Below are 22106 nucleotides of genomic sequence, written 5' to 3'. Positions count from 1 at the left end.
GTATCGTAAAAGCATTTTTACTCGTCTGGCATGCACAAATAGGTTTGCGGCGTGTAACAGCATGTATGTGTCTAAACATGTGGCTGTGATTCTAAACAACGGAAAGATTCAGCACGGAAGGCAGAGACACAAAGATGATGGCATGAAAGAGACGATGTGAAACGTGTTGTGCAGTAATCTATTTGCGTGAAAGGAGTACAAAGTAATACAGAACATTCTTGCTTTGTTTTGTCTAGAACACAGCACAGAAAATCACTTAACTTATTATATACAATGTTAAATCGATAAATAACCATTTCGGTATTCGCAAGGTTGTGCAAAAATTAGATTTTTGTCTCTGAAATCTCGTATCTCCATATTTCGGGATTTTTATTTTTGACAATAAATCATTATCATTAGTCACATTTTTTTTGCAAATATTGTTAAATAAAAATAAAGTGTCTTTTCCATTTCCTGAAAAACAGCCAATTTAAACACGAGGTTTCAGAAGGACAGATTTAAAAAACATTAAAGCCCCAGCGAAATTAAAAATGACAATTCTTATTTTTTCATGAAATATTGCTGCATTTATAGTAAATAGTTTATCAACGTGGGTCATTTTCTTTTTAAAATTCATGTACCCTCATAATCTCCAGTTAAAATCTGAAAATGCACTTCTGCCCTAAAATGACGTAAACTAGACGCCTTGGGCGGAGCATCCGTTTACTCCTCCCCCTCAACTGTCATTCTGCTGCCAGTTTCATTTCATACACATCCAATCAATTTGCAGTGAAAAACGCAAGCCACGCCCACTAATTTTCTCCTTTGAATTTCCATTTCACTCTGAAATGTGTCAGAATACAGAAGTAAAATCGATCGCAACTTCCGATTCACGGGGACTTTAAAATCTGGATTTGAATTGTATAAAAAATATGTTTATGGTTAAATCTATTCAAAAATACTTGTATTATTATCAGAAGCTTGTTTTACATACCAACACACGCACTTACAAAAAAATCTTGATTGAGACAAACTCAGGCACGAAAGGGTTAAATTCAATCCAGTATTGGAATCAGGATTACCAAAGCATTCTAAATAAACTTTTAAAATTGTAGTTAAATAGCTGAAAAAATAAATATTCTCCATCAAATAAAAATGCCTCTGTCAAAAACAGAAATATAAAAACAATGAAAACATTTGTTGTGTTTGTGTGCCAGATGGGTGGTTGTAGCATCACAGCTCAGGTTACTCTACCTGCGGGATACGGCCGTGAGTTCTGACAGCTGGCGGCACAATAAACACACACACACACAAATAACACACATCACACCTTAAGACATGCCAAACAAATACAAGAAAAACTCACCCACTGCTTTAAAATGAGGGTTGGCATTATTCAGAGGATAAGAAACGTGACAGTCACATCTGCAGCTCAGTTACAGATGAAATAGTGCCGGCAGGGCCCGAGGCGGCATACCGTTATACTTAATGGTGTCTGGATATGTGAGGTCCTGCCGTCCGCTTAGATTCACTGATTACAAAGCCACAGGACACTCGTACAGCTTGCCGTCAATTTTTATCAAAACAGCACGTCTGAGAGATATAAACGTGAGATATGAGAGTAACATGTAGCTAAATGAATGTTTGCTGTGCCCTGGGCAAATAACGCTGGTGTTTTGTCTCTCTGGAAGAGAGGACGAATGCGGATTATTAAAAGTAAACGGTGAGAACGTGCGACTCCAGTGTCAGCATCTCGAACACTTGTTGTGAAGAAGTGACTTACAGACTACTTGTCATTTAAAGTGGTTTGAGCTCAGAGTTGTGGGCATATAAATTGCTTCGTGGTGGAAGCAAATTGATCGTAATACCTAAATAGAACCGAGTATCAAAGATATAAATATAGTTCTTTAGCTTTAAATAGAACACACACACAAACACGCACTTGCGTTTGGTGAAATCTGGACATTATAAATGTGTTGGAATGAGAGCAGATGGATGTGTGTGTGTTTTGGGAATTGCTCAGGAGATGTCACTGCTAACAAGCTGTGAGACATTAAAGCAGGACAGGTCAACATCAGGACGGGTTCAAGCCTCCTGCTGAGACACACGCATACACGTACACATATACTGCGCTGCTGTGAAGTTTCCCCTCCTTTAAAGCACTTTTACAATGTCAAAAGAAAGAAAGAACGAACAAACGAAAGAACGAAAGAAAGGACCGACCGACGGAAGAAAGAAAGAAAGAAAGAAAGAAAGAAAGGACGGACAGAAGAAAGAAAGAAAGAAAGAAAGAAAGAAAGAAAGAAAGAAAGAAAGAAAGAAAGAAAGAAAGAAAGAAAGAAAGAAAGAACGAAAGCGTCTGGTAAGAAGGCCAGTGGTTGCTTTGCAGGGAGAGTTACAGGACTAAGGTAATACATTCTCAGCCAAAGTCAAAGAGAAAATACGCATCCATTCCGACTGGGGCAAATTTCCCACAATGCACTGCTACAGAATGGTGACCTTCAGAAGACACATGGTAACATCATTACTCTCTCTCTCCTCATAGTTACACATCACACCCACAGACCGACTTTCTTAATAAAACACCAATTTAGGGACAAATTTAGGATTTTTACAAAATCGTTAGCAATTTAAATGAATTAAAATTAAACAGAGTCATTAATTTGATCAGAAACCCTTTATGGTGTGCCTAAATAAATTGCAAAACATAACCAAAAATAATTATTTTTAATTATTACTTTTAAAACATGTGCTGAAGGTATGACCACGCCAACTAAAGTATAAACATGAAATACTCATAAACACTGAAAGATACACCTACATTTGCTTGAACCATGGGGGGAAAAACACTCTGATGATGTCACTTACTATGACGTAAGAAGAAAAGACAAAAACAAAACTACTCCTTGAAAGCATGATATGGGTAAAATTGAATAGGTTTACTATATACAGTATATGTATGTATGTATGTACAGTATGTATGTGTATATAAACATTTCAGTATAAAGGGACATACTATGAACCATTTAAAAGTAACGTTTAAAAATGTTTTATTTAGCACTACACAATACACTTTGACTGTTCTTTTTGTGAATAAATTAGTAGTACAGTGAGGCACAATGTTTCCTAAAAATTACCTGCATTATCTTAAAATGGGTTTCTACAAAAACATTGACTCTATATCTCTAACTAGGAGAAAAGAAGTGAAAACCCTGTTTTCTCAGCAATAACATTGTACACACCAGTAATGGAAAAAAAACGCAATGCGATATGAATGAAAGACTCATTTTAAGGCAGTTGCAGGAAATTCAAATGTAAGCATTTCAGTTGTTCATGATGTGTATACAGAAAGACGCAGTGGCAGCAGTTTTACTGACATCACCTGCTAATTATAAAAAACACATCTGTCAATACTGACACATAAGAACCCAAGAGTGACAACACATCATCCAGAGTGTCACAAAACATCTAAGCACATATATCCATATGTATAAAGTATACTGCATATAACACATCATCCAGTATACAGTATATGTACACACACATATGTTTTGTGACACTCTGGATGATGTGTTGTCACGTGTCAGTATGGATATATATATTTATATACAGTATATGTAGGCATGTGTACACACACAGTACACATATACATCTATGCTTTCAGAAATTTATTATTAAAGTTACTGTCATTTGTGAATAAACTCAAAATGGTGAACTATTCTATTTGTATTCTAACAAAACATGAGTCAAAATAAGAGTTTTAATGGAAGTTGCGATCGTTTTTACTTCAGTATTTTGACGCATTTCAGAGTGAAATGGAATTTCGAATGATAAAATAGTGGGCGTGGCTTTTATATTTCTCTGCGATTTGATTGGATGTATAAAAACAGCCGTCGCATTTTGAAATGGAACAGGCAGCAAACTGACAGTTGAAGGGGAGGAGTTAACGGATGCTCCGCCCAAGCCGTCTAACATTTGCGTCATATAAGATGGATAGTCATTACAGGGCGGAAGTGCATTTTCACATTTTAACTGAAGTTTATGACGGCACACGAATTTTAAAAAGAGAATGACCCACATTGATAAACTATTTACAATAAACGCTGCAGTATTTCATGAAAAATAGGCATTGTCATTTTTAATTTCACTGGGACTTTAAATATTTTTCTGCTCATCTACTTGCATGACAAATTTTGCATACATGTTTTACCACACATAAATGTGCATGAATGAAGGTAAATAGATGTCTAGTGAATCGATTCCCAAAGACAGTTTAACAAGCCTCTTCAGTATGTTATTACTCCTCACTTGCAAGTAACAAAAAAACGTTTAACTTTTAAGACACCTCCCACCGCCTCCACTATCAATCCCACAATGCACCACGTGTAATGCTCAGCCATCATACAAATGAACTGAAAACACTTGATCGCCTTTGCAGGTTGTATTGCTTGGTTTATTGTGATATTATTTTATTGTAGATTGTACACTATATCGTATGCTATATTAATACACTCTGTAATCTATGTGTGTAAATCCAGAAAGAGGTGGTGAACAGAAGGGTGTTTGTTTTTTGACTTGGGAAACACAGGTGTACAGATGTGTAGCACATCTGACACGGTGCAATCAGTACAGAGACAGATCCAGGTTTAAAGGTTAGAACAGCGTGTACATCAGAATTATAATTTCTTTAGGAATCAAACATGTTCATGTAATCTCTGGTTTTCTCTGGATTATCTGTACCCGATTGCTACTAATACACAAAATTAATCTCATATCAAGAGAGACTAGTTCAATCTGAACACATGATTGTGCTTTTTGCTGTCAGAACTACTTTATTCTTTTTCTGCTACATATTTAAAACATAAACTTATATAGAAACAAAACTTTTAACTACACAAATACAGACAATCAGACGTTTCAACTCTGTTTCATCTAAAACATTTTTGGAGTTCTTTTTGATATCAGACACTGCAAAATCCTTTTTTTTAGAACCCCCCCAAGTATTCTGTTTGCATAAGAGCATCCATATAAACTCTTTTAGTTGGTTTGTTTTCTAAAAGCTCCGGATCAATGACTGAAACATCGCAGATGAGGGGAAACCTCCATAATTCTTCCATTATCACGACCTCGCCTTCTGTTCATTTTTACACGATTTTAACAACTGTAAGCATTAGAAATCGTCTAGACTAAACTTCCGGAGTTTAGAGAGTTGTCTACATGATTCCAATGTAACACATCCATTTAGTGCGATTCATTTAAACAAAAATAACACAATTAAAAACACACACCTTTAATCGCGTCCCCTGACGCACATTACCCTCATCACAGCGTTTATCCAACCATGCACACACCTCAGAACCTTTATACAGCAAAAAGTTCGAACACATTCCGGCCCAAATGTTCTTCCTGTGAGCTCTGTTATTCATAAAAGCACACGTGTAGTTTTATCGTCTTTTCCTCGCGGCCTTGTGATCAATACGCTTCATCTGCCAGTGAATGTGCAATAATAAAAGCATTACAGCAGCTGGAAAAAACAGGGAATCTTATTAAAACTGGGTGTCGGTTTCATTGGCTCTCTGTTGTTGCCGTGGTGAGAGACAGAGCGATCTGCATGGAGGAGGTGAGGATTGAGAGGGCTTGATCTTTCCAGCATCAGCCGAGGCCTCAGACTGCAGGTACATCGGGCTTAGCATTCACTTTGCCTCCCGTGCGCTATATATATTTCATACTCTGTCTTTTATATTCCATCGGCTGAGCCCCAACACAGCACTCATCTTTATTTCATTTTGGGATGTTTTTAATTTTGTCTCTCTTTCTCTATCGCTGAAACCGCACGCTCTATTTTCTAGCGTTTATAAGCTCCTCTGAAGACCAGGGTTGACGGGAAGAGAAAGAGCGGCCGTTCATCCGCTTCCATTCTTAAATGTTCGTGTTTGTGTGTCGACTGTCTCTCTAATAGAGTTTATATGAAGGACGGGTCATCATTTATTTTAATGGTTGTCTGTTCACGGAGCGTATCTGTACGCAAACACATAATTAATAACTTCTGTCCAACAACAGCAGCAGCAACGTTATTATATGTAAATCACAAAAGAGTTGATCATACTCGAGAGTAAAACTTACAGACTCTTACGAAATGTGCTGCATCCAAATTCGCCTACTTATACTACGCCCTTAAAGTATGTACTGCTTTTTGTTACTGTCTAGACAACACTGTGATCCTTAACTGTCACGAACATAAAAATACTCTTCCTTGCATTTAAAGTTCCCGTGAAACGTAAATTGCGATCGTTTTTACTTCCGTATTCTGATGCATTTCCGAGTGAAAAGGAATTTCAAATGAGAAAATTAGTGGGCGTGGCTTGCTTCTTTCTCTGCGATTTGATTGGATGTATGACAGCTGAAGGGGCGGAGTTAACGGATGCTCCGCCCAAGCCGTCTAACATGCGTAATATGAGATGGATAGTAATTTCAGGACGGAAGTGCATTTTCAGATTTTAACTGACGATTATGAGGGTACATGAATTTTAAAAGAAAATGACCCACATTGATACACTATTTACTATAAACGCTACAACATTTCATGAAAAAATAAGAATTGTAATTTGTAATTTCACTGGGACTTTAAGTATTTATTCATTCAATATTCCGTATGTAATGTTTACTTTATACTTACCTTTATTAATTCAACGAAGCATCTTTTATTTCATTTTATTAATGCAATGTAGCGTCACTAAACTCCGCCCTCTCGCGGTGAGTTGTGGGTAATATCAGCGCGCCGTTAAGTGTCCTTGGATTCACCGAAACAGTAGACCATCCGGGTTCTTTGAGAATACTCATTTCAGCATACTATGATTTGGGACATACTATTTCTATTTTCGAATACTATTTAGGACGGATATGCTAATTGGATCGCAGCTATGGTTTTTATTATAGGGAGAACGGCGGATTTATTACCATTTCTGTCACCACAGTTTACTACAAATACCACAGTTAAAGTTTGTGGTCACTATGGTTTACTATATATTTTGTATTTGTGAAATGGTTACTTTTCTGTAGAGAAATGAAATAAAACCTTACTACTTACTCAACACTGCCAAAATTAAATTTATGGTTGTGCATTGTTATCACATGGCCCGTCACACTGCATGTGTCCGGTTCCGTTTATGTATGGATATTTTGTGTTTTTGTTTCAATTTGTGTCAAAACATGTTAAATATACTGCACAATTTAATGTATAGGTCATCCAAATATTTGTTTTATATAGAAAAAGCATACATATTGTGAAGTGCTGCAGACGTAGACAGGGTTTAACTATTTAATCTTCGTCTTTATTTAATTACACGCCAGTTAGTATGATATTTCAAACATAGTCATCTCTCTCTCTCTCTCTCTTTCTCTCTTTCTCTCCGGGGCAGCTCTAATAAGTATTGCAAACTCTTTTGCTCCCTTCTGGATCTTTGTTTACTCATTTGTTTCGAACTCCCTTGTTCTCCGACCTTCTGGAAGTTCTCTAATTAGTGCACAGCTTTAATAGTTCCCACTGGAACAACGGCCTTTAAATAATGTTCCTACCATGTGGATGAGACCATAGACATACATAAACGTCTCATTTGCTGCCTAATGGTATCTCAACAGTGCTGCCATATTGGGGAGGGCAAGAATGTTCTATAAACATTAAAGTAAGTGGGGAAGTGGGGAACTGCTGTTTTTGTGGATTATTAAATCAAGTTTACATTTCTTTATTGATTTCAATAGTTGAATGATCTATGTGTAGTACAAAAACATTCTGTCTGTATTTTTTTTAAGTTCATATTATCGTTATCATTTGTTTAAATATAAATGTTTTTTTTCAGATAAAACACAGCTCCCCCATTCACTTGTATTTGTTATAGGCAATTTTGCCCTTCCCAATATGGCAGCCCCATTGACGTCACTTCAAGATGCCAAAGTGCTCAATACAGCTTCTGTACATACGAGTGTTCCACTGTATTTCTCAAAATGACACAAGCACGCTAAGCACATCAAGACAGCGATGATTGTCAATCCTCTTCTGAACGTTTGAATTCACTCCTAAAAATGTAGGTAGTAATGTTTGATTTTGTATAGCATGAACAGCTAGTAGTGATGTGGTTCTGGAAAATCAGAACGTGTCTCGAAATCTAGTGTCACACAACCACTGCAGTTGAGAGGTTTTAATAAAAACGTTGCACGTCTGTTGGCATTTATTTTGAGCCGCCAATATTTCTTTTGTCAAACACAGATGTGGATTAGATGAGGACGTTTACTTACTGGTTTGCGCTGTCTTGGGGGTTTCAAACCAAATCAACGTTTAACAAACAACTGATTTAGCAAGCATGTTAAAAGATGAATTAATTTAAGCTTACAGAATGGAATCAGGGATTTATCCACAAAATATTAGTTATGCTGTATTGTGATAAACATTGTTTCATTTTAATCTCAGATTTTGTTTTAAACCAGTATAAAGACACATAGATTACAGAGGTTTATATGGATTTTAACCAACAACCTCATTCACTAAACTGTGCCAGAGAAGCCATTGTTCATACTTTTGTTGTACAACCGGACTGAATAGAATAGCAATATAAAGCTATTCTTATATCTGTATTTAATATTAAAAATCAAATAAACATAAGCGCACTTTCAATTTACTCTCCTATAAAATACAATGACCCCTAAATGCAACACAGTGGTTTTGATTGACGTATGAGGCTGCATTGTCAATATTTTGTTTGATTTGTTTGTGAAAGGTTTTACCGTTTTATCTTTGTCCTCATTGCACCCCAGCTGTAACATACCGACACAAACAAGTGTGGAATCTTCAGGAAAGTGCCGCGTGAGATCAGAGACAGAGCATATGGACTGCTTTCACAACACCAGCAATCTTCAACGCGTTTGGAGGATGATTTTAATGCGAGCAGGAAGACAAGATGAAGTAACTGCACTGAGATCAGTGATTGAGGCCGTGAGGATTGCTGTTGGACAGTAAATACGGCTGATGCAAGAATCAATGATAGTGATTGTAATCGCCAAAACACAAGCATCACGCTCACAAATATTAGATCTGTTTCAAATTCTGCACTGCTGTCTAAGGTCAACATAGGCTGCTGTCTTCTAAGGGCAGTTCATGCAGGACATTTTAAATACTAGATGGCATTTGACACACTTTTGTACAACTTGCCACTGCTTAAAAAACACGGAGCAGACAAGAAAAAAAAAAAAATTAGCATTAGCAAAGCTGATGATGCAGTCTACTATAAAACTGAGAAAAATGCTAATAGACTAGGGGTGTCACAATACTGTATACCAGTACAGCCAAATAACCGTGATATTTAAAACCACGATTAGCGATATCGTGTTGATTCTGCACATAAAATCATAAAGTATTCATCACAAATTTGAAAATTTGCTGTAAAAATAACAATGGTTAAAAACTCTCTCTCTCTGCCTCCCTTCACTTGTATATTCAGTGTGATTCACCGACCAAATAAAAGACAAAAGACAAAATAAACAAAACTAAAGATGAATTTGACTGATAGGATTATTTCTTTTAAGAAATTAAATAGTTATCACAATAATATCGTCATCATGATTTTCGCCATTTGTGACATCCCTATAGACAGTGTAGGTGAATTCTTATTCAGCAATAATGAACAAACTGACTTAACATTATTGATATATTCACCATATTAAAAAATAATTAATCAACATTAATATTCAAACTTTTTTTAGATTAAAGATATGAGATTAAAGCTGCAATCCATAGCTTTTTCCTCTCTATTGCATCTGCAGGTTATTTCATGTACTTTGATAGTAATGTAAGGTTCTATCTGCATCCTGAGCAGTCTTGAGAAATTGAGTTTAACATTTTTTGCATTTCATTTGACCTTGAAGAACCTTTTGGTTTTCTTAAAAAAAGTCCCAAAAATGTAAAGAAAAAACATCACATTGTTTAAATAAGTTGTCACGGAATAAGAGTATGTGAATAACTACATTTTTACTAAAATGTCAGATAGAACCTTATAATTCCAAGGTGACGATTTGATGAAAAAAATCTACTAAACATCCACAAAAAAATCTGAAAAACAGTCAGAACTGAAACGTGTAAATAAATTTCTCTAGAATGTCTTCTCTCACAAAGTGTCTGAAGTAAAGCACTTGAGACATGTCACAATGCGAAATGTTAGTCAGGCTTTGTGTGTGTTCATGTTTGTATATCCAGGTGGGGACATAAAACTGAACGCACACCAACACATGGGGACTCGTGTCACAGTGGGGACCAAAATTGAGGTCCCCATGGGCAAAAAAGCTAATAAATTGTACAGAACAATATTTTTTTTAAATCTAAAAATGCAAAAAGTTTTCTATGACCTTTAGGTTTAGGGGTAGGGGTAGGGTTAGGGGATAGAATATACAGTTTGTACAGTATAAAAACATTACGCCTATGGACTGTCCCCACGGAGATAGTGTGTGTGTGTGTGTGTGTGTGCGTGTGCGTGCGTGTGTGTGTGTGTGTGTGTGTGTGTGTGTGCGTGTGTGTGTGCGCATGTGTTTGTGTGTGTGTCGCTGACCTCAACAAACAGATTCTCCTCTGGGTAAACTTGGATGAAGTTAAAGGAGAGTGATGCAGCCTTCAGTCTAATTAAGAATAACCCAAGCTGAGCGTCTATATTATTCAACACTCTGGGCTGCTGTCTGCCATCCAAGTATAGCCACCAAAGGGCTCAAAACACACACACACACTCTTCAGGGCTCAGAGAACTTCAAGATGGCCACTGCAGCCAGCGCTTCATGCCCAAACACACACACTCACACAAACTTTAGGGCTCGGGTCCAGAGACATGGAATTCGCCTCACATATATTATTCCGACAAGGGCTCCATTTTAATCAGGGGTAGCAGCGAGGCCCGGAGTAAGACTTTGGCTTCAAAGAGGAGAGAGGAAGAGGACACAGAGTGACGGAGGTGAAGTGATGATGTTAAAGAGAGAGATGGAGGTGCAAAGACAGTGAACTTGTGTTGCTTGTCTTCTCGAAGTGAGAAACAAAAACATTCTGCTGGGAAAAATCAGTTCAGTTCAATACCAAAAACACATTCTACTGAGTATAAGATGAATGTTAAAGGAGAATATTTTTAATTCCTGTTGCCATAATTCCAGCATGTGAAACACATGGAAGATCTTGTATTTTCAAAAAATAAAAATCTTTGAATATTCTGCTATTTGAAAGGTAAATTGTATCAAGGTGGGTGGAAGTGACCCTTACAAGAACAGGTATAGATCATATTAGCATCAAAATAGTACACTTACTAGAATCCTTCTAGTAAGTGTACCTACTTCTAGTAAGTAATCCTACTAGTATTCAAATATCATTGTATTTTTAAGTATACTTTATATAGTAAGTACTAGTACTAGTAGGCTATACATGTAACGGTCCTATTTCAATACGTGGAACTAAATTTCCGAGGTAAAGTGCACTAAAATACACTTCTATAAATGTACTTAAAGTGCTTTATTTTTTTCTATACACATCGGGGCGGTTTCCCGGACAGGGATTATTTTAAACCAGGACTAGGCCTTAGTTAAATTGGGATATTTAAGTTGTTTTAAAAAACATACCTTACAAAAAACATTACTGGTGTGCATCTCGAGACAAAACAATGGCAATGATCTTTTTAAGATATGATCAGTGCAAGTTGTTTTCGACACCTTTAACATTTAAGTTAGTCTGGGACTAGTCTTAAACCCTGTCCGGGAAACCACCCTATTAAGTTTGTCCTTAATATACAAAAAATATAGTCTTTAGTACTTCTATTCATGGTGTCTCTAAATAGCACACTTGACTTACACCCAAACATGAAAATTCTGTCAGGTTGTTCTAAACCTGTATAAATGTCTTTGTTCTGCTGAACACACAGGAAGATATTTGGAGGAATGTCAGTAACCAAACAAGAATATATAAGTAGGGAAAATACATGGGAGTCAATGGGGATGAGAACCGTTTGGTTCCTGACGTTATTCCAAATATCTTCCTTTGTGTTTACCAGAAAAATGACATTTATACAGGTTTTGAACAATCTGAGGGCGGGTAAATGATGACGGAATTGTCATATTTGGGTGAAATATCCCTTTAAGGTTACCCATTAAAAACAAAACTAGAGCGTACAAATAGAGCACTTTAAATTCATTGTTTTTAGTGCATTTTTTTTACCTGGGTGACCATCTTTGGTTCATACTAGTGAACTTTTAAGTAAACTATAATTGTAATAGTAGTAAACTTAGACTACACAACTAGTCCTTCTGATAGGTACATAAAGTTTATTTCTAAGAAGAATGTAAAAATTGGCCTGAAAGTATAATATACTGCTATCACACTCAAATAAATGTATTTTCTGTAAAGGCACTCTCGTTCTAGAGAGCGTTTGGTTGGAAAAGAACTAAAAAACATCCCCTGCAGATGAATCAGTATTAGTCTATTTTTGTGGAAAAGAACATGTTAAGTGCAAAAAAGTGTTTCACAACCAAGGGCCTCAACAAACTTCCAAGGGGGAGTCGTGATGACTTCAAATGATTTTAAATAAGACAAAACAAGCATGAAAAAGGTTATTTTTTCTAATTAATATACATCTTTTCAGTCGTGCCAAGCACTAGAATATTTTATTGGGTAGAAATTGCCTCAAATATTGTTGTGGTAAACTAAACGTCACAAAACTCCAATTTTGATTTCATAAAAAAGTAAATGTGGGAGTTTTTCTTCTTTCTTGACCTGAATAACCTTTAATACCTCCTTAAAGAATATAGCAGCCGATATTAAAAAGATGCCCACCTCTGCTGAATAACAGTCCCCCAATTCCCTCTCAAACGACACAATGTCAACACTTCTTCTCTTCTTGCGTCCCATTTTATTCATCCTTCTTTCAAATTATAATTTGATTCGGGTGGTACAAGGGCTTTGATATTAAATTTTTTAATAAAAGCTTGATACTCGTGTAAGTCGGCAGGATTTGGGGCCGATTTTCATCCTTCTATTTGTCATTATTATTACACTTCTATTTTTTTGTCCACAGGCACTGCCTACACTCCCAGATCATTATTTCCAGAAAAAAAGACTATTGCCTCCCCCCCCCCTCTTTCAAATAAATTCAATGTGTGTCTAAATTAATGCATTACAAGCCATGGGAGAGATATTAAAAAAATGATAAAAACTAATCCTTGATGTTGAGTCGGTGCGCGCCGCTCTGACCCTGAGCACACTCGTATTACAGTGTTGAACATCCTTCGGATTACTCCGTAATATTTCATTACACGCACAAAATCCACAGTCATATATCTACCGCAGGTGTGTTGTTATTAATCACGACCAGCACAGAGGTCCGTCCGACCGCCACCGAGTAACCGAGAGAAACTCAAACGCTTGCAAACAAGGGCACGCACATGCTTAACGTATATATGTTTTCTTATGATGTGTAATGCTCAAAAGCATATGATTATTAGAAGAAAGCAACGAAAGTGATCACATCCCTGTTTCGAAAGCAGACAGTACTAAAACGTACAAATGAGTTAGAACGAATTCATTGCCATGAGATTGTGTTGTATGAATGCACTTTTCCATCAGTCCTCTCTACACAACAGACGTAGGCACGTAAAGATTACACAAATGCAAGATAATGACAAACTTCACATTCAGTTTTAGCACTATGATGCACATTTATGGACAAGGCCGCGCACGGTTCAGCGTTTCAGGGGCATCGTGCGTCCCTGCTGATGTGAACTATATTCCTGCTTGCGAGCGTGCGCGTGTTAAAAGGAAAACACATTTATGCCAATCCGCTCGTATCTCTAATGACTTCCTAACTAGGGCAGCGACGCGATCTTAATTTGGACTGACCATCACAAACTTCATCATCTTTCTTTCTCTTTCATCGCATCACACTTCCTCGGACGTGTCTATCTGGCGCCTGCAAGCCAACCGTTGTCTCACCTCACCCCCGCACTTCCTCGTCTTTTCTCCCTGTGGCTTCATTATCACATGCAAAACAGACACAAAGACTCAAATCGACGTCAGCATCTTGGTGAGACCCTAACTTCACCGCATTTGTTTCTCTCCGTGAAAGCCGAAGATAGGGAGTGAAATCGAGTGGGCCGCGCACGGTTCGAGAACGCCCACTTTAATGCCTCTTAATCAAGTCTTTATGCGCTCTCGTCATTCTGGCAGAATCTCAACGCTGGTAATTGCAGAGCAATTGTTGCTCTCTGTAACCGTCCTGACAGCAACCACCTGCTAAACACAGAACCTGAACTTTTGCTTTTTTATTCCACAGCAGTTTGGGGTTCGGCATTAAACACTGCACATTTTATTGTGTTGACTTTACGCAACAAAAAAATCATGCAAACGCATCAACTTGGTCTTACATGTCATTTTTAGTAGTTTGTATTGCAGCTGGCCGCTTTATTTAAAGGGGTCATATGGCGCGAATACGTGTTTTTTCTGTGTCTTTGGTGTGTTATAAGTTGCCCATGCATGTATTAGACACGTAAAACTGCAAAAATGAAAGTGTGAGAACAAAAGATGCGTTCTATCTAAAAGCGAATGCTCACCCAGACCTGCCTGAAACACCTCGTGTAGCCACACCCCCACAAATCTACATCAGTTGGTGGTCTGAGTTGATTTAGACCGCCCACATGTATACAGTACGCAAGTAAGGTGGGCGTACCTGTCAGCACAATTGAAGAGGAACCTGATGTTCCAAATATGGTAAGAGGCGTTACATTTCCATCACACGCTTGCAGTATTCAACCAATCACTACGCACTGGTGAACTGGCCAATCAGAGCACACCTCGCTTTTCAGAGAGATGAGCTTTTTGTAAAAAATCTATGCGTTTCAGAGAGGCGGAGCAAAGAGGAGATACAAAGCGTAATACAGCGTTATTGAACCTTAAATCGTGTAGACACATTGCATTACATCTAAAAGAAACGATAATATGCGTTTTAGCCGTGTCATATGACCCCTTTAAAACATCAGCTAAACTGTACGTCAACAACTTTGCATGCATATAAATTGTTTCGTCACGCATCTTCACAGAAGATGAAATGTCTTGAGCAAAGCGCATACGGCACGGCTTGTTTTGTAGGCAGGGCGAGAGGCTGGGAATATTTCCAAATTGATTCCCATTTAGACATTATAATCTATTAGCATCTCCTCCCTTTTTGTCTGGGAGATGTAATGCGCAAGAGGCTCGAGCCAGGAAAGGAACAATCTGACAACAGTATCATCCATTATGTGGCGTGTGCCGTGACTTTTGACACATCGGCGAGCTGCGCTGTGAGAAACCCGCTTAACGTTTGGGTCGGCACAGCTGTGTAAAAATTATTTAAGGAGCCACGCTTGAGAACCTCCAATACAGGTTCTACCACATATTTTTCAATGACGTGGACATTTTGAGAGTCTTCTGAGCTTTCTAGATATCAACATGTTGACTTCTAACTACAAGTTTCTACAAAATGTCTTTTAAAAATAAATGTTCATTTACTCATCTTCATTTAAGATTTCAAACCTGTATGACTTTCTTCTGTACAACACAAAAGAAGATATTTCGAAGAACATTGGTAAGCAAACAACACTGGAACCATTGACTTTCATTGTATTGACACACAACCACTAAGACATTTCTCAAAATATATTCTTTCGTGTTCCACAGAAGAAAGAGTCACATACAGTAAAGGTGAAATAAATGCTAACAGGAACTTCCTTTTTGGGTGAGTCTCACTCGCAGCTGTATCAAGATGTTTTGTTGGACCGGTGCCTGAGCCGAAAGGTGCTCGGAGCTCACCATAAATAAATCCAAAGCCCGTGGCTCACACGCATCTCTCGCCGCGTCGGCTGGACTCAACACACAGATGCAGGAGTGAGTCGGGCCCTCGCCGGGCAGAGCGGCAGCTGGCCGAGGACGTCCCTGGCACTCAGAGGACGGTCTGATGTTGAGCCCAGTGCTTCTGCTCTCTCGCTCAGATTGCCTGGGGAGATTCGATCTACCTCCTCGGAAAAATATGATACATCTGCTGGACCAGGCAGCTGGTGGGCGGACTGGAGTAATTGGTGTCCCTTGATTGGGTAGTTAAAGCAGAATTGAGTATTAGATTGGTTCCTCTGACTATCTGTGATAAAGGTGAGGCGGCACAGGTGAGCTGAGGAGATCTTTCGATCTGTTTTTCTCGTTCCCCATCATCGGTCAAGCTGACAGGACGTCTGATGAATAAAGTGGTCGCCGGGAAAGACCTTGGGCAGGCATCACTTCAAGAGGGGTTGTAAACAAAACCATCATTATTTATGACTACATTTTTCACGTCTTTAAAAAATGTTTTACCAAGAGCTGACGAGAGCATCCATTTATATCACTTGGCCTTATTTATGAATGAAGTGGATGTTCAATAAATAATGTAATGGACGCAAGAAATCTGTGTTTTGTCTGGGCATCGCGCAGATGGAGAACACCACAGGTTTATACATTTAAAACTTCTGTCGGCAGATGTGATGTCAAAGTGGCCAAACACAACACAACACAACACAACACAACACAACACAACAACTGAAATGACACTAAAGCACAACTCTGACACGAGTTAGCTATGCTGAGAGCAAGTAAATTCATGTTTTACAAATGTAATTTATGATTGTAATCTTATTCCAAATAAACCTACATATGTGTCATAGAATCAGAATGTTTTTGTGTTTATGTTTTTTCCATAAAATATTTATTATATATGATATAAATCACAGCCGCAGAAAAAATTAAGAGACCATTTCAAATTTTAAATTAATCATAATTTCTAAATGTATTGTGCTCATTTCAGTCCAGTGTCTGTTTAATTTCAACAAAATCAAACCTCAGGAGTGACAAAGTCCTCCAACAGCAATGTGAAAGACTGACAGCATAACAAGACACATGAAAACGGATAAAAATCCAGGTTATCACAAAAAAAAAAACATTATTGAACTTTTTCTAAGTACAAATATTTCTGTTGTATCACTTAAAAGTGAATATGAACTTTTTTCCAATGCAGTATTTGAGTTCTGGAAAAATACAGAGGATCTTCACTGTTACTTCCAACTGTTTCTCCAGTTTTTATTTACTGCAAATAAAAGCAATTTTTTTGATGAAATTTGGAAGAAATATTGTTACTAGTTCACAGAATAAAAACAAAAACGATTTTCCCTAAACGCCTATAAATAGTAAATAAATAAAAAAACTACCATAAAATACTGGTCTTTTATTTTTTTCCGAGGCAAGGTGTATCCCATTCCAAATAACTGTACACATAAAGTTAGTTCCCATTGTCAGTCACTGTGTTTCACTTACACATCAGTACACTTTTCAAAAAGTTTGCATTTGGTAACATTAGTTAACTACATTAGTTACAATGAACGGACAATAAAACAATTCTGCAGCATCACTTAATTTCAACACTAATAAAAGTTGTATGTATTAACATTAGATAATGCACAACAAACTAACATGAACAGACAATTGTATTTGAATCAACTAATATTAACAAGACAAATAAAAGATGTCAAATAGATCATTCATTGTTAGTTAATGTTAATGAATACAATCTTATGGTAAAGTGTTACAAATTACTGCCTGGTTAAGATAGTCGAACACTGTTGTAAATCAGAGGAGAAATCCAAATAAAGCTTTAAATGCAACACAACTCCTGTTGTTGTTTACAAATCAATTTAACTAAGGCCTACGGTCCACAAGAACACATTCAGTTGACCTCAAGACACAATGAATTAACTGACACACCATGTCGAGTGAATAAATGTACAACCTTTACAACACAAACAAGAAACAGCAAATAACGTTTCTTTGATATTATATTAAGATCGACGTACAAAAAATGATGATCTTACTCTAAGTTTCTGAATGCATAATGTAGGGTGTGAGGTGCATGCATGCGCGCTTTCCAACACACACGTATGCACAACGCACCGTGTGACCTCTTCAGTATGCATCAACTTTTACCATCATTATGCTTTCTACTATCACAACTACAAAATATAATCACCTGTCAATCAGAGAGAGGTATCAGGAAAAAGAACAATCACAGATTAAATTGAGAAATCAAAGCAGTGCTGTGGCTGGATTCAGTGCTTTTAGCATTAATATGATGGATTACACAAGCAAGCGGGTGGGGTTTTTAACGGGGCGGCTGAGAAACCCTGCTGGTGCAACTTTTGAATACAGCTTTGTAAATTAGATCCATTTATTAGCAGCAGATAAGACAGGACTCATTTCGACATGTTCTAACACGGCTCCGCTGAGCGCACTTACAATCAACATACAACATCTACAATTCAAAGGCACTCGCACGCCCATCTCATACAAATAAAGTTGCGTTATGGGAACAAACTCTTAAGTCTGAAGAGCTGTGTAGCTCTCGCATGCACAGACGTACACTACAGTAAAAATGTAATCCAAAGTAAAATATGCCCTAATAATCACTCCGCTTAGGCACATAAAGAATTAAGTAAGATCTCTAAAAATGAGTCGCATTAAATATGAGATTATATTGCACAAGTGAAGAATGGAATATAGACGTTAATAAAAATGAAGCCCTCAAGCGTAAAAGATTCAAGCTGTATTTCTTTGCCGTGTGCATGGCGGGACAAAGCCGTGATGCATGGCTGAGATTTACTGTTGGGTCATTATGACATGATCATATATAGTTACAGTGGGAGGTAATGGGATCATCAATAAGATGGCGCTTGGTTTATAAAAATACCCCTAATAAACTGTACTTGTCCTACATGGCCTTCCTTATTTTTGTTTTCCAGGTGTCTTCAAATAAACCGGTCCATACGGTGAGATAATGGCTAGCTGATTCCACAGGGAATGTGTAACGTTGTCTGGAAGATGTCTTTGTTTGAAGAAAAGTGATGTCGAACCGGATGACAAATGGAAAAAGCGTAATCTTTTCAGGACAAAAACGCTTTCAAGTCAAACAACTACGTCTCCAGACAGTCAGAAGGATTCAGGATATGTTTCTGTTATTACAACACCAGATGATGAAACTTCTTCTGTAAATTCAGGTGACACACACACACACACACACACACACACACACACACACACTGTTACAGTCACATTAACCACCTTAATGTGACTGTTTTTATCCTTTGCAATATTTCTGTGACTCTTCCTGAAGCAAAAATTCAGCATAATGGAAACATTTAAAAAGAAAATTATTCTTTATATTAGGTCACGGCACAAACACTAAGAAGGCCGGAATGAAAAGAAATGATGAGGGCTGTTGTAGAGAGCAAATGTGTGAGTGTAATCTATATTATACCAATTAATCTTTATAAAACACAACAACCAACTCTGTGTTGGAATGATGAGCATTACGGTTATAAAGATAAATGTTATTCACTTTGCACTCTAAAAGGATCAATTTTATAACATAATGTATTAAACTGCCCTCCCCCCAAAAAACAGATTGAAATCACAACAGTTCAGCTCACACACATTCACAATTAAACCTTATGCTACGTAAAAAAAATCCAATATTATAAAAAGAAAAGTGTGTGCTAATAATATCAAAATTACTGGCAGATTTGTGTAGAAACTAACAGAGGAAAGCGCATCGCAGATGTTCTGCATGGCTCATAATCCTCACCTGAAATTATTTTGCGGATTTTCGCACCTTTGTGGTTATTAACAGAATATATTATCACGCAGTGACTTTACCACGCGCAGATACGGAAAGTATCTTAAATCTCCAACACGTTTATAGAAATCCTCATCCAGTTACATTTCGTTAGACGCATTTTGTCACACTTTATAAATGGATTCTTCATACCTGTCGTAGGATCCATTGGATGAACAGCAGAACGCTCCAGCAGATCAGCCTCATCGCACCTTTCGTTAACGAGAACACTAGTCCCGTGGAGTGGACATATACCGGACACGAATCACCAGGCAAAAAACATCCGAGGAGAGGAACGGGTTCGAGGCAGGTGCTTTAACTGTCCGCGTAACGATAACCCAACGTGTGTTGTCTTAGTTAGGAAGCAGGGCAGCTCAGCTCTTCTCATTAGTGAAGCGCACATCCATTCGCGGCTTTGAGGTGAAAAGTTAGTGCGGCAACTTCTGCTGTCAGCTGGCGTTCGCGTCTAATGCCCTCATTACCGCCGCCGTTTGGTGTTTTTAAAAGAAACGGTGTCTCTCTCTCTGCACGCCGGGCGCACGCTCAGTGTAGACTTGCGTTTAGACTCGTCTCTCCCTTGCCCTATCTCTGAATGAGCGAATATCGATCGTGAATGCCAACAGGTCAAACGACCCCCAGTTCGGCTTTTATTAGAAGCGCACTGGTAGTTTTAACACGGAATGGGGCAAAAGTTGTAGTTCTTGTGTTCTTATGCGTTACGCTTAATTTACATCCAGTGAAAGTTGTCCTGTATCATAAAACAGGTAATCTATTGGTTAAACACAAACCATTATATAATTTACAGAATCTTACAACCCCAAATATACATTTTGGCTTAGAATAAACTGAGCGACAAACACAGCTGACGTTAAATAAATACGAACGCATTAAATACAGCGAGAACTTTTCCTGTTCAGGTTACTTTGATGTTTTCTAACGAATTCGTCGCTAAAAGCATCTCTTATAACACAAAGGCAAACGCAGAGAGGCAGAGAGAGAGAGAGAGAGAGAGAGAGAGAGAGAGAGAGAGAGAGAGAGAGAGAGAGAGAGAGAGAGAGATTTACACACAGGGTGTGTGAGAGCGCGCGAGAGAGATGGGGCAAGTGGATCTGGGGAACAAATCTGTATATTGAAACGTAGGCTACATTTCCAACTGAACGCATGTAATTTTGCCCTGGCACAGATGGGCAAAGAAAGAAAACAAAGCAAAATCAGTACAGAACACTAACAGATCAGCAACGCCTCTCAAAGTTTGTCCATCATCAGAGTGCGTGTGAGACGCAGCGGAACGCGTACACTGAAGCGCGTCACCGCCCCCTCGCGAACGAGTGACAGAAAACACCGACGCTCAAATGACAGACAGGTAACATAATTGTGACATAAATGATTAATGAGAACGAACGACCTTATCAGAGGTGACTGAAGGAGAACATGTCAATTGTTTTTCATGTAAAATATGTGTTTTCTCTACATACATCTACGCAGCCTGTAGAGAATATGCCTGAAAAAAATCCCAATGTTAAAAGTTCTTTCACAGATACATATTTTGCACCAACGAAAAAAACGTCCCGTTGGTTTTGTCTCTCATCGCGAGGCGGCGGCTCGTGCAGTATTGAAGTTGGCAGGTAAATTTGGCGACCTGCTAAAGCGCGCGCTTTCCATTTCTCAGAGAACTGCGCAGCGCGCTTTCGCACAAATGAATGAACATGCCCGGGGAAAATGAGCGCAATTTTCTCACATATCCACTCATCTTTCACCCGCGCTTTCCTCTTCTCTGCAAATCAACGCACTCCTTCTAGAGTTTGGCTCTATCACACAGCGGTCTGTGTGGCACAAATGGATAAACACGAACTGACAAATACTAAGAGCACACAACCATAGGCCTAAGTGTGCACGAGCTCTAGCATGTTTTCAAGTCATGTGAAAGCAATAGAGCTATTTGATTTTTGACCTCCTTAAATTTACACCCAGCAAGAAGAGCAATAAACTAAAATGTAGGCTACATATTTGCGAGGCACTTGGGTATGTTGCCACATCACAGGAATCAGTCCAATTGCGCATTTTAAACACCTGTAGCTAAAAATGCTGAAATTACTATAGTTTTGCAGAATAAAATCTTAGTCTTCATTCCCTAGTTGTTCTTAGGTAAATAAATGAAAACATAAAAACACATCGGCACACATCAATGCAAAAGTCAACTATCTAAGAGCATGTTATGGGAATCACAATGTGCCTATGTGCTAATGGAAATATTCAATGGCTTTGTGTATCCAAGTCAAGCCAAGGTTACTGTCTACATAAACATACAAAATAAATGAAAAAAAACCTTAATTTACTGGTGTAAAATGTTTGGATTCCCCTTCACCTGTATAATTTTTGTCATGTATTGTCAATATGGTT

At 38.0% G+C, this 22106-nt stretch overlaps 1 protein-coding gene across 1 annotated transcript in view; it reads right to left on the bottom strand.

Annotated features, from left to right (window-relative positions):
- Positions 1 to 20662, bottom strand: part of LOC130556820 (neurexophilin-2) — a 41929-nt gene extending 21267 nt beyond the window's left edge. Inside the window, exon 1 of the mRNA XM_057338128.1 lies at positions 19860 to 20662. Within this exon, the coding sequence (XP_057194111.1) occupies positions 19860 to 19913 (54 nt within the window). The 5' untranslated portion in view covers positions 19914 to 20662. The remainder of the gene's footprint in view (positions 1 to 19859) is intronic.
- Between the last annotated feature and the right edge of the window lie 1444 nt (positions 20663 to 22106).

Source organism: Triplophysa rosa, linkage group LG7 (assembly GCF_024868665.1).
Source record: "Triplophysa rosa linkage group LG7, Trosa_1v2, whole genome shotgun sequence".
NCBI classification, from domain to species: Eukaryota; Metazoa; Chordata; class Actinopteri; order Cypriniformes; family Nemacheilidae; genus Triplophysa; species Triplophysa rosa.
The sequence above is the reverse complement of the archived record's forward strand: the minus strand, read 5'-3'. Positions and strand labels throughout refer to the sequence as shown.